Genomic DNA, 13,854 nt, shown 5'->3' on the forward strand with positions numbered 1-13,854 from the left:
TCTGTTTCATTAAATTTAATCTAACTGATGTGTAATTCTGAGCTGCAGTGGAAATTTCTCTTCTTTCTGAATCATTTAACATGAAACAACCTTGAACTGCTTAGACCACTTTTCCATTTCGTTTATAATCGGTATCAAACTGTAAAGGATTCCAACAGAAATATCCCTTAATGTGCAGCCGAACACACGCCAGCATTTCCCAAAAATTAGCTTTTCATCTTTATGTCTAAAGCTGCATCCACACAGGAAGCAAGTCGCATAGTGACAGGAAAATCAATGACATTCAGTGATCCCACGCTTGGATGTAACCTAACATAAACGTTTCTTAACTTTAAGGAGAGCAATTAAAGTGATTGCTAATTAGTTCAGGATACTGGTGAATGACATATGACTGGTTAGTAAATACATTAGAATGTTACCTAGGCAAATGGAGCCTGGTAGCAACCAACCGTCAGGTTGAAAGCAATGAACGGTGAGTGAATTGCTTAAACAGATGTTCAGACTTCGCTGTTATCAACATCCTAAACCCCAAACCCCTGTTCCTGCTGACCGTCCTGCTGTTTCTGTGCACTAATCAGAAGTAGACGTTGGGAAGGATCAGGAGTTCTCCGTCTGTACTCGAGGTGCTGGAGGTCAGGGCAAACTAGACGTGAAGATCACCTCCCCTTCGCGTCGACCAATCCCCTGCAAGGTGGAGTCGGGGACAGCCAATGAGGTTCATACAGTGAAGTACATTCCTCCCGAGGAAGGACCATACAGAGTGGACATCAGCTACGACGGGAATCCTGTCCCAGGGAGTCCATTCACTATGGAGGGTATCATGCCCCCTGACCCTTCAAAGGTGAGTTAAGATCACAAAAACCCACACTGATAGAGTTTTAATATTTGTCAGAATAAGTAAAGACATGCGGTTATCCTAACTGGGCTTTCATCAAGTCAGCAAAGATGCACAGAAAAAAGTATCAGACACCAACTAGGGAGGATCAAAAAGACAAACACAATAATATTCTCATTCCCTATGTAGCCGTGTTTTAGAAAAACTCAGGAGAGTCTTCTCCAAGGATGACATCCAGCTGTACTTCAGACCCAGCAACACACTTAGACAAAAACTGGTTCATCCCAAAGACAAAACTTCTAAACACAAACTTAACAACATAGTTTATGCTGTACAGTGTAGCGAGGAGTGCTCAGATCTCTACATTGGAGAGACCACTTCATAAATGCATGGCACAACATAGAAGAGCCACCTCCACGGGACAAGACTCGGCTGTCCATCTGCATCTAAAGGACAAAGGTCACTCTTTCGAGGATGCCAATGTTCACACTTTGTACAGAGAAGACAGATGGTTTGTGAAAGAGGAGTGAAAGAAGCCATCTATGTCCACTTTGAACGACCATATTGATATTTTTCTGTCAATTGATTAAAGGCATTTTATAGCCGTGTGAGCACCCGTGTGTACACCTGTGGAGGCCATTTTATAGCACATGGTACCTCTAAAGCAACCTTGATAAGTGTGTCTTTTTGTTGGGATCACTTACAAATGGTACGTTTTTGATTTTGAAATCGAACTTCCCATCAACACAGTGCTCAACACAGGGATCCACAGCATGTTTGCTCAAAAGTTAGTTATTATTCTCAAAGTAAATTAGTGTGTATTTTCTGCTAAATGCACCAAAGGACCCAAAAAGTGGACAGTGCAAAGTTACAGTAGGAACAACAACAGAGGTGGTTGCTTACAAAACCAACTGTCTGCCATCTATAATCCGGTTTTGAGATCCCTTCCCAGATCCCTTAATGCCCACTCAGATCCTCCACCTCAGTAAATCACATGATAGGGTGGGGCTGGGTTTCACAGTGGGTTCAACCGAAGCCTTGGCTGATTTTGACCCACACTCATTTTCACACCTCGGCTTATGTGATTAGGTAGAGGATCATTAAGGGGGTCCATGACCCTCATGGGGACACTTGCATACAGCTTAAAATCTGGGACTCTCCACCAGTTGTTCTTAGAACTGATGAAGCTTCTCAGATGAGAGGTGAGATGTCTTCAAGGAAACTTAAAGAAGTCCAGACGATTTTCTCTCCAAGCTCCTTAAACTACAATGACCTGGATGACTGAGAGCCTTCACAGATTGGTATTCAAAGATTTTCAAGCAATTTATCTTTGGTCACTCACTAACTTCCTGCATGTCATTGAATAAAATAATTCTTTGATCCCCAAGCAAACATGATTTAGTACTTGGTTGAGAAATCCTTGGCAGCTCTTACGTCACGGGAGGGATTCTGGCCCACTTTGGCTGTTACTTTGTTTACCTTGGCAGTATGTTTTGGGTTAATGTCATGACGGAAGACCCATCCAAGACTCACCTTCAGTGTTCTGGCTGAGTTAAAGAGGTTCTCATTGAAAGATTTTACAGCACATTGCCCCATCCATGGTGACCTTTGGGTCATACTCAGTTTTAATCTTCCTCCAATGATAATGGGTTGAGTTGATACCAGAAAACTCAAGTTTGATTCCACCTGTCCACAGTGCTTTCTCCCATGCCTTCTCTGAATTATTTAGATGTTCACTGGCAAACCTAAGACAAGCCTGAACATGTGTCTTCTAAGACTTGATCCCAATAAGAATAATGTTCTTTCCTTGTCCTGGTAAGCCTTTTTTTATTCCAGTAGCCTTTTATTAATCTGAGTCAACTTTTTTTCAATCTAAGCAAAATGAGTATACTTGTGTGTAAATCTTTACTTGTGTGAATGTTTTTCAGGCCTACCAGTTTAGTACTCCATGGATATTCAGTCGATCATCTGTGCTGATTCTGGTGCAAACCTCAGACTTAAAGCTAATGTCTTCTGCTAACCAGCCTTACCAAGTATTCCTTGTGTCTCTTCTGGTTTTGCCATTTACTTTCCAGGTGCGAGCCTACGGTCCAGGCCTTCAGGGTGGTGTGGTAGGCAAACCAGCCCCCTTTGCCATTGACACAAAGGGTGCTGGTACTGGTGGTCTGGGTCTGACAGTGGAGGGGCCGTGTGAGGCCAAGATTGAATGCCAGGACAATGGTGATGGATCCTGCTCTGTGTCCTACCTGCCGACTGAGCCTGGTGAATACGCCATCAACATCCTGTTTGCAGACCAGCACATCCCCGGTTCTCCCTTCAAGGCTGTGGTCCAGTCAGTGTTTGACCCCAGCAAGGTGACAGCCAGCGGCCCCGGGCTGGAGCGAGGCAAGGTCAATGAGGCTGGAACCTTCACGGTGGACTGCTCCAAAGCCGGGGAGGATGAGCTCACCATCGAGATCATCTCTGACTCTGGGGCCAAAGCTGAAGTTCACATTCAGAACAACAGTGATGGGACCTACTCCATCACATATATCCCCCAGTGCCACGGGATGTACACCATCACCATTAAATATGGAGAACACATGGTGCCAAAGTTCCCCATTCGCTTGCAGGTGGACCCAGCTGTTGACACCAGCGGGGTAAAGGTCTATGGACCGGGAGTGGAACCCAGAGGTGAGCACTTAAAGATGTTTTTATGCCCAGTTAAAAGAAGGATGTCTGAGGTTTGTATCAAATTTGCTCATTGATTTTGTACTCTGAACACGACAGAAAACTCATTAGATTTTGCACACGTGTGAGAAGCTGTGAAAATGTACTGATTTTATTAGCTGTGAACATGCAGGGGTGCAAAATGCTTCCACAGAACCCCCTACAAAATTTCAGTGACATAATTCCGCTGCCATGTTTCATGTATGTGTATAAAATATGATACACGCACCTGATATAAAAACATGTCCAGAAACGCCCCTGAACCTAACAGAAAGTCTGCCACTAAAGATGCAGGGGTTTTGGCTCCTCTATGTTACGGGGTACACATTACCTTCTATTTTCCTTAATAAACCACAGGGGAGCCTTTAACTTGTTCTCAGCCCTACTCAGCCTATCCGTCTCATTGTTGTAAGCTTATATGAAAACTGTGTTTAAACTCTCAAACATCACATCAGTGATTAGAGTTTCCAAACTCTCTGCTGTTCTGAGGTCTGTTTTTACGACGACAGGACTGTTTCCAGTGTGATCTGGTTTAGGCTCGGCTCTCTGTGGTTTGTTCATTGGCCTCCTGGACGCCACCAGACTCCATTATCACAGTTAATAAACTCCCAACAGCACATTTAGTTTGTATGTTGTTCTTTTTTTTAATTATTACGTTTTTCTTTCCGTATTTGGATTGCAGTCTTTATTAAATTGAGATTAAAATAAAACCAATAAAAGAGCACTGAAGTCATAAAGTCTTATAATGAGAACAAATGGGAAAAGTTGCTGAATGCTCACATTACTAATTTAATCAATAAACAAACAGCAAAGAAGAAATGAGTGCTTGTTGCATTACACTGATGGATTTATCCTGAAACAACCTTTGGTCCTGATCTAAGTCATGCTGTGAAAGTTAAAATATGAGGCTGGAAAGTGATAGAACGTCATCCCTCTAACAGAGCCACGGCGTCCAAAATGAACTTGTTGTTCTATTCAGTCAGACCTGAAAGCAGCGACTGAGACCATAAACTCAACAGGAAAGAGTCTGACGAACTCAGAGACTTTTATCTAATCAGACTTCACTGGAGTCGCCCCCTGCTTGAAATGACAGAGAATGCAGCATTAGACACTAAAGTCCATCTTTTGTAATGTAATAATGATGGTCTGCGTTAATGATACACGTTTTCTATCATGTTTTGTTTTGGGGGTTTTTATGTGACTGGAACCAAAACAATATAAATTAAGTGATTAATATGGCTGATTGTTTTTAGACTGAACATGAATTCTATAGCAGTTTAAATAATCTGTTCAGTATGACTGTATTCAGTGAAATATTTCAAATATTTTACTGTCTTTGGATATGATTATAAGTGCTGAGTCGTTCTCTGCATCTTGATAAAAAATGGCATGTTATATTTCATGGAGACATTGACTAACTTTCTTCTCTACTTTTGTGTCTTCGTGCTGCTTTCCTCTCCGCAGGCGTCCTGAGGGAAGTAACCACTCATTTCATCGTGGACGCTCGAGCTCACTACAAGAGCGGTGGCAGCCATATCAAAACCTCGATCTCAAATCCGTCGGGCACCAACACAGACGCCTACATCACCGACAAGGGAGATGGGACATACAAAGTCGAGTACACACCCTACGAGGACGGTAAGCCTCAGACCTTCCTCCTGGCGCTGTGTGTTGTTTGTGAGCCTGGCTGCAGATCGTCAGCAGAGACAGAGGACGGGCAGGACCACGGTTTGCTGCTGGTTTGTGGGTGTTTTTCCACTGCAACACCTCCTAATTGTGAAATAAAATTCCATGTGGCTTTCATAAGGCTTGTTTTCCCTCACCAGCCATAAAGGACTGTTGGCTGAACTGCAGTCAGCCTGTGTACAGAGGGGTTAGCAGCAATCAACATCCAGGGCATAATTACCATTCCAGAGCAAATATATCTGATTTAATATTTAAGTGCCTGAAGCTCAAACAAATATCTGCTGCTCAAAGCTTAACCCTGCATTTGCTACTGTTATAGTCAGTTATGGTAATGTACTGAACATCGGTTACAATGATTGGATTCTGGTCCTTTAACCTCTCAGTGAGGAGCGGGTTTGGACCAAGGGTATTTATAGCTGCAGTCTGTCGGCGCTCAGCAGATGGTTTTCCGCTGATAGTGAAGTGTGACATGTTGGAGTCCATTGCATTGTGGGAAAGAAATACTCAGTCAGACTGGAATTTTAATGGAAGGTGATTCTTTGTCTGGTTTACTTACACTCTGCCTGAGAGGTTGCTGGTTAAAAACTGAACCGTGGGGTAAAAAATGAGTGACCATTAAATGTTTGGGTTCCTTTGAAACAATGCACTCAACAGCTGAAGATGGATCAATAAATAAATGTGTAAAAAGCATTTAATTTGTATTTCTTTGTATAGAGGTTAAAAGAATAAACAAATTACAGAGCCATGAGGAGGTTAATATTCAGTGAAAAAACTATGATATCAACTTATTGTAGATACTGACATCTACACACCAGATCGCTGCAGAATGCTTTCACCCACATTATCTTGACTCTATCCATTAAAATACTCACTTTTATAATGGACTCTTGTTTGCTGAAGGTTTGCATCTGATTGAAGTTCTTTTGGATGACGTCTCGGTGCCGAAGAGTCCGTTCAGGGTGTCCGTGAGCGAGGGTTGTGATCCCAGTCGAGTCCGAGCCTACGGTCCAGGTCTGGAGGAAGGACTGGTGAACAAACCAAACCGATTCACTGTTGAGACCAGGTATCGTCGCTCTGTTTTTAAATCCAGGATAGATTTTGTAGCATCCATAGATCTCTGTTTAAACGTCCTAAACTTCCTTTTTGTTTCCTGCGTGCCTCAGAGGTGCTGGCACTGGGGGACTTGGCCTGGCCATTGAGGGTCCATCAGAGGCAAAAATGTCATGTAAGGACAACAAAGATGGCAGCTGCAGTGTGGAGTATATCCCCTTCACGCCTGGAGAATATGATGTCAATATCACCTTTGGAGGCTTACCGATCCCAGGTGAAGGTCACTTAACCCTGTAGGGTATGGTTTGGATATAACTGACTCTGCCCTTTTCTAAGGTAAAGATATCTGCAATCAAGAGTGTCTATTACGTCACTTATCTTTCAGGGAGCCCATTCCGGGTCCCAGTGCGAGAGCTGGTTGATCCCAGTATGGTGAGGTGTTCAGGTCCTGGCCTTGGAAGTGGAGTCCGGGCTCATGTTCCTCAGACTTTTACTGTAGACAGCAGCAAGGCAGGGGTGGCTCCCCTGACAGTTCAGCTATATGGACCAACAGGTAAGATTACAAAGACTTATTAACCTCATAACATTAGCCCAGGCCATTGGTAACCAGAAAAGCTGTTCCAGAAAGGCTGTACCTACCTTACCTTATACCCGTAGGATTTCCAGTCAGACCAACTCATTATCAAGCTGGAGTTAAATCTTTCTTTAGTAGTATTGTCATGAAACTGTCCAATTAGGTTTAATCAGCTGATATAACCTCATCGTGGCCTTGCCCTGTGCTCTGGTTTGTCTTCAGGTGTAGCTGAGCCACTCAACATCACAGATAATGGTGATGGCACTCACACAGTCAACTATACTCCTGCAAACGATGGCCCTTATACGGTGTGCGTAAAGTATGCCGACCAGGAAGTGCCCCGGAGGTTAGTATTGAAGAGAAGCGTGTACAAGAAAGTTCTGGTCCTTCAGGTTCAGATTTAACCTTTCTGTCTCTTCAGTCCTTTTAAAATCAAGACATTACCGGCTCATGATGCTAGCAAAGTTCGAGCCAGCGGTCCCGGTCTGAATGCATCCGGGGTCCCAGCCAGCCTGCCAGTGGAGTTCACCATTGATGCCAGAGATGCTGGAGAAGGACTGCTCACCGTCCAGATTCTGGTGAGTCTCCGCTTCCTGTCCTGAAATCATGATGGTGCTGCACGGTCAGTGTTTGGCAGGGAGGTGTCTGTCGTGTCTTGTTGCTCTTCTGTGACCTGTTTCTGACTCACCCCGATTCAAACGCAGACCGGCGGGCTTGTTGCTGTCACTGCAGGGTCCGGACGGCTGCAGTCGCGAGGCTTCATTGTTTGTGGAAGACTGGGGCAGGAGGGTGTGGGAGACTCACATAGTAAAGAAAACCATCCCCTTCAGTATTCTTAGGAGAGGCTCTGTAAGCCCTGCACTCTCTCCCTTCACCTCCCTCCCCCTTCACCTGTCTCATGTCCACCCCCACCCCACCTGTTCTCCCCCGCTGGCTGCCTCCTCATCGTGTAGCCTTTGGCTGTTTTCACTGCTCTTATGTTCTGCATAAGATCTAAAGTGTGAATATTCCCTGTGTAGATCCTGTGACGCTAATAACATCCATGAAACTGATAATCAGTTTCATGGATGATAATAATTGCAATATCTTAGTTAAAGCCTTTTAAATGAAGCTCATAGTTTTCTGTGTTAGAGTCCAAATACTTGGAATATCGCTTTGAATGTTCATCAAATCAACAACAGATTCAAACAAACGTTAGAAGCACATTTTTATTGGCAGCACTTTGCTTGGCTTCCACCCCTCTGTGGTCTGCATGTGCACTGACTCCATTCAGTTTGTTTAACGCGTTAACAGATATATTTGATTTTGAGTTCTTAACTAACCAGAGTTTTTGGTAAACCTGCTTCCATTCAATGATCCATCCATCCACCTGTCTGACCTGTCACTGCTGCAGTGAATAGTTAGATCCTGTGAGAACACTTGTGGACGTGACAAGCCCACTGCTCTCAAACCATCAGCGGCCATCAGGTCTACGATAGTGTTCATAATGCTGTAGCTGTTAATGTTTCTGATACACACTTTAGTTTTTCACATGGATATAAGCTGTAGATGCCTGCTTCCACACACCAGGGGGCGCTGCTGCACAGGGAGGTTAAACCAGATTTTTTTTTTTTTTTTTTGTGCCTGTTTTTACATCAAACTGCTCATCGCTGACACTGTGAAAAGTTTTAGATCCAGAAGTCTGAATTTCACGTTGGTTGTTTGATCCCTAACATATTTATTTATCCAGAAAATCTATTCTGTCCTCTTCTTCTGTGCAAGATACAGAAACCGGGTATTACCATTACTGCAATGAGAAATATATTCTACTTTGTACAAGAGCAGGGGCAGGATGAGCAGGGGCAGGATGAGCAGGGGCAGGATGAGCAGGAGCAGGATGAGCAGTGCCAGAGCCCTACAGAATGACCTGCAGCAGGCTACTGGTGTGAATGTCTCTGACTAAACAATCCATTGATTGCATTAGTGCATCACAAAGATTCCTAAAAATCAATACCATCAAAAAAAGTTGGAAATTATCAATAGAGACCAAAACAGTTTCTGTATCAGGCTGTAAAGATGTTTATTTCTAATGTAAGGTTTTAACATGGGAGTCTGTGGGGACTGATTCACTGCTGGAGCCTCTGCTGGACATCAGAGGAACTGCAGGTTTGGAGCTTCAGTGTTGCTTCCACCCTGCAGTTCAGTTTGTTTGTGTCCACTTGGTCTGTTGACCAAGAAGATCTCTGCTCTCCGAAAAATAAAATTAATTTGACTTTATATTACTTTTCTCTTTTCTTACTATCGATGGCAGATGGTAGGAGACCAGTGATGGGCAGTGGGACCTATTTATGTTTTCTGCACCCCAAACGTGACTAACTTCTTGTCTGTACACTTCCAGGATCCAGAGGGAAAACCCAAGAAGGCGACCATTCGAGACAACAGAGATGGGACGTACACAGTGTCCTACGTGCCGGACATGACGGGGCGCTACACCATCACCATCAAATACGGAGGAGATGAGATCCCGTACTCACCTTACCGGATCCACGCCCTGCCCACCGGAGACGCCAGCAAGTGTCTGGTCACAGGTTAGGCTCCACCCATCAGCGCTGAATTAAACTTTATCGCTTGGAAGCTTAGCAGCGTCGCTGATTGTTGTTGTTTTCCTACAGTGTCAATCGGAGGACACGGACTCGGTGAGTGGCCTCAACTTTCTTAGACTCACTGAATGCCAACAGATAAGCAGCGTTTCAGTTTTGCATAAAAAAACAGCTGCTTATCTAACCAACCAGCAGCTACACATATATACTGAACGCTGGACGTTTACAATGGACACTTATTCATTGAGTTTAATGTTTTCTCAAAATTTGATTCTGAATTGTGACTGGAAACCAGCTGATTTTTTTGGGGTAGTTTGCTTTAAAAGGTATAAAGATACCATTCCTAGTAATTAAGGTCACCTCAGAAGTTATTATTATTAATAATAACAATATAAAATTAGCTGGAAGCTGTTATATATGGAAGGAACTGAATAAAATAAGAAGCTAAATATGCAGTGATTTCTGTTCTAAGAGGCCAGAAGATGGGCTGGGAGTTTCTCTGAGATTTCCGAATGAGTGATGGGAAATGTCATTCGCTAAGCAATGGCTAAAATAAATCCCAGTACACGCTGGGAATTGGACATCTGTCAGTGCAACTTGAAGCTACTTAAAGATGTTTTGGTGGGTAGGGTGGAGAATTAAAAATGCTTGGAGGTCACTGGATAAACTCTGTGGCCTCCAGATGAGACCAAAACTATCTGTGGCATTTCTGCACTCATATTTTCTGTCATCTATATTTGATATATGTGTAACTACCCACAATTACTGTCACTGTATTTGTCCAGTCAGTCTATCTGGAAAACAGAAGGAAATCCAAGATTTATTATAAGTATGTTTTGCACTTTAAACCCACCCAAATAAAATCAAACACATTCAGTGCAAACTGAAATAAATGACAAAAACTTTAATTTATTGTTTCATTTAAGGGTTTCTATTGTGCAATAAACACATTGATAATAAACACAACAGAGATTAAGAACCCACACTCTAACAGCTCATTGAGCAGCACTCACTCTGAGGCTGGGTACACCACAGTTATCAGAACCTTTTTCATATAATCAGTGCTCATGATCACTCTTAAAGCTTCCTGTAAACAACTCAGCATCATTCTAAACATTTAACCTCTCTGGTATTACTGTATGCTTTCTTTCATTAACATTAATCACTTCTGAAATCACTGCTTTGACTCTGTTGGTTCCACAAACGTCTTGTCAGGTTCAGGAATTGGACCAACCATCCAGATCGGAGAGGAAACTGTCATCACCGTGGATGCAAAGGCTGCAGGGAAAGGTAAAGTCACCTGTAAGGTGTCAACGCCGGACGGAGCGGAGCTGGATGTGGATGTAGTGGAGAACGCAGATGGGACGTTCGATATTTATTACACGGCTCCAGAGCCAGGGAAGTACGTCATCACCATCCGCTTCGGAGGGGAACACATTCCCAACAGCCCCTTCCATGTCGTGGTGAGTCGCCACCCTGAAAACACCATGATTTGGGCTTGGCTGATTTCAGTTTGGGACTGAGTTGGGGTTAGGTGGGTAGGTTAGCTTTGTTTTGCTTTGACTGGTTCTGGCCTGTTATTGTTGGTTTTATGGGGTTGGGTTTGGGATAGTTTAGGTTGGGGTTTAGTTTAGTTTGGTTAGGATTTTTTGGGGGGGTTCAGAGTGGTTTTGTTTGGGATTTGTTGGCATGAGTTTGGTTTGGCTTTGGTCTGGTTTTTGTTTAGGGTTAAATAGTTAGGTTTGATTTGGGATGGTTTGAACTGGTTTTGGGCAGTTTGGTGTTTGTTGGGGTTGGTTTTGGGATAGTTTAATTTATTTTAGCTGAGTTAGCTTGAGTTTATTTTGGACAGTTGGGTTTCAATCCATCCATCTGAATCTATCAGATTTGGAGCCACTGGAAATCGATTAGCTAATGACTCATTTATTTAACACTCTGTATAACTGTATGTCTTTTACAACTGATCTTGGGATTTTTGTCATGAATATTAGTTGTCACTATGAAAAAACAAAAATTTAAATCAGTTAGTTGACCCCCAAACAAAACAAACTCCTTGAATAAAACTGTGAAACCATAAATTCTTGATAGCATTGACACAATGGAGAAATCTCCAGTTTAAGGAAAATAAATGTATTATTATTTATTATTTTGTTCTTCTTTTTTGTTTTTTATTTTTGTGGCTGTTTTTGTATTTTTTTGTATCTTATGTATGTATATGTTTTATGTCTCCTTTTTGATTTGATTTTGAGTTGCAGTCTATTTTATCCTTAATTTTACTTTGACTATTTCTTTTATTTTTGTTTATTTGTTGTATTATTCCATATTTTAATAATGTTTCAGATTTATTTCCTGAAACTGTGGAAAATTGCTGCGTTTTTCGGTGTGTTTGTTTCTGGTTTGCTTGTATTTGTAATGGCTGCACCTTGTTCCTCGTCAGGCAAGTGATACCATCCCAATAATAGAGGAACCATGTGACAAGCTTCAGTTACAGCAGCCCTACTCTCCCTATGCGGCCTTCTCCCCTCAATGGGTATCAGCATTACCTCCACACCTGCTGTTTATCTGCCGCTACGTCTCCTCTTCATAAAAACTGTCATCTGTTCCTCGCTTTGCCCTCCATCACTGCAGCGTTTCCTGTCCCACAGTCGATACCGACCCACATTCACTTATTGATTGATCTCTGGCTCAGCATGAGGCTGCATGTTTAATCTGCATGATTATCATCTCCTGCTGGGAGGGCAGCTGGGGGCTACTCTTATTAACACTACCCTCTGATTTTTACCCTCTGACTGGCTGATATCAGAGACAATTCAGCGTGTCAACTTTTCTTCAACATCTGGAGAGCAGCTGATCCAGATGTTCTGACAATGTGATGATTTTAGAGAAATAGTTTCAAGACAGATTTGATCTGTTTTGTATTATTTCAGAGAATTGTGTATTTTCTTAAAATTATAATTTTATTTTTATACTTTTATAAGTTTTTCATATTATTTTTTAGTATCACATTATTTTAATTTTTAAATTTTGTTTTATTACTTTGTTCTATTTTTCATTAAATGTATTTAATTATCATTTTTTGAGCTGCTTTATGGTTTCGTTAGTTTTCAGAGCTGTTGTCTCTATTTCATTTTGCTTCTTTATATCAAAATGCTTATATAGCTTAATATTTCTTATATTTTCTCAGAGACTGTGCAGCAGTCATTTGTTCCAGTTCAGATCTGATCGTTAGAACCTCCCTTCCTTTCACCACTCTTAAACCAGTGTTACCTAAACTGGACCAGTCAGATGTCTCTGTCAGCCTCTCTGCAGCCCTGCTGTGCTTCCTCTGCCTCTCCCCTCTCTCTGGATGAAATCCCAGAGTTCCTAGTATGGTGCCACTAACGCCCCTCCCCTCTTGCTCTGGTTCAGGCCACCGATGATCCCATCAGCCCTGTGGACGGGCTGGAGCCGATGCTGCGTCCCTTCAGTCTGGTCATTCCCTTTACGGTGCAGAAAGGAGAGATCACAGGTAGGACGTCTCTATTTCTAATGACAGTGTTTATGCAGCAGCTGCGTTCGTGTTAATTTAGTTTAGTTTAGTTTTTTGGGCATTTTAGCCGTTATTGGACAGAGACAGTGTAGGCAGACAGGAAAGCAGATCAGACTCGAATCTGCTGTCTTCTGTGTGGCCGTGCCGCACATGGTCGCCAGCTCATGCTCAGTTGGCACCCCAGTAAATGCTGTTTCTTAGCTTTGACATATCATTTCTAACCAGGTGACTTTGCATCAAAGGATGCACTTGAAGCATTACTAGAGGTTGATAGCTTACATAGTTTTTTAATCTAATTAAAAAAATCAAATGAATTTTAACCTTTTGGTTATTATGGTTAGAATGGTTTCGGTCTAAACATGAAATTAGTCAGAATAACTGAACTTGTGCATGTTTTATCCTCCAGGTGAAGTCCGCATGCCTTCCGGCCGAACAGCCCAACCTAACATCACCGACAACAAGGACGGGACAGTTACTGTGAAGTACTCGCCAACTGAACGAGGCCTCCATGAGATGGATATCAAATACGATGGCAACCACATCCCAGGTGATCCCTCCTCAGTGAATATGTGTTCTGTTTCTGAGGCTCACATTCTTTCGTCTTCAGCAGTGTTATCAGCAAACATACTTTCAACCTTTAATGTGAAAATCATTAAACATCACATTAACACACAGGTTCTTTGTGTGCTCTCTCTGTGACAGGAAGTCCACTCCAGTTCTATGTTGATGCTATTAACAGTGGTCATGTGACAGCATACGGTCCCGGCCTGAGCCACGGCACCATGAACCGACCAGCCACTTTCACTATAGTTACAAAAGATGCTGGAGAAGGTATCCCTCATATGTACACTCGTAGATATAAGAGCCCAGTTCTTCTCGGGCACATAGACTG

General features: G+C 42.6%; 1 protein-coding gene across 4 annotated transcripts in view; it reads left to right on the forward strand.

Moving 5' to 3' along the window:
* The window catches only part of LOC116313787 (filamin-C-like), a 54,328-nt gene that overhangs the window by 29,589 nt on the left and 10,885 nt on the right, over window positions 1-13,854 (forward strand). For all 4 annotated transcript variants that reach the window (XM_039600988.1, XM_039600989.1, XM_031731589.2 and 1 more), the window contains exons 21-35: window positions 579-841; window positions 2,911-3,508; window positions 5,009-5,182; window positions 6,131-6,293; window positions 6,394-6,554; window positions 6,666-6,833; window positions 7,077-7,200; window positions 7,276-7,432; window positions 9,232-9,421; window positions 9,506-9,529; window positions 10,649-10,896; window positions 11,871-11,963; window positions 12,842-12,941; window positions 13,369-13,509; window positions 13,665-13,793. In XM_039600988.1, the coding sequence (XP_039456922.1) occupies window positions 579-841; window positions 2,911-3,508; window positions 5,009-5,182; window positions 6,131-6,293; window positions 6,394-6,554; window positions 6,666-6,833; window positions 7,077-7,200; window positions 7,276-7,432; window positions 9,232-9,421; window positions 9,506-9,529; window positions 10,649-10,896; window positions 11,871-11,963; window positions 12,842-12,941; window positions 13,369-13,509; window positions 13,665-13,793 (2,733 nt within the window). The remainder of the gene's footprint in view (window positions 1-578; window positions 842-2,910; window positions 3,509-5,008; window positions 5,183-6,130; window positions 6,294-6,393; window positions 6,555-6,665; window positions 6,834-7,076; window positions 7,201-7,275; window positions 7,433-9,231; window positions 9,422-9,505; window positions 9,530-10,648; window positions 10,897-11,870; window positions 11,964-12,841; window positions 12,942-13,368; window positions 13,510-13,664; window positions 13,794-13,854) is intronic.

This window comes from Oreochromis aureus, linkage group 17 (assembly GCF_013358895.1).
Source record: "Oreochromis aureus strain Israel breed Guangdong linkage group 17, ZZ_aureus, whole genome shotgun sequence".
In the NCBI taxonomy this organism is placed as follows: Eukaryota; Metazoa; Chordata; class Actinopteri; order Cichliformes; family Cichlidae; genus Oreochromis; species Oreochromis aureus.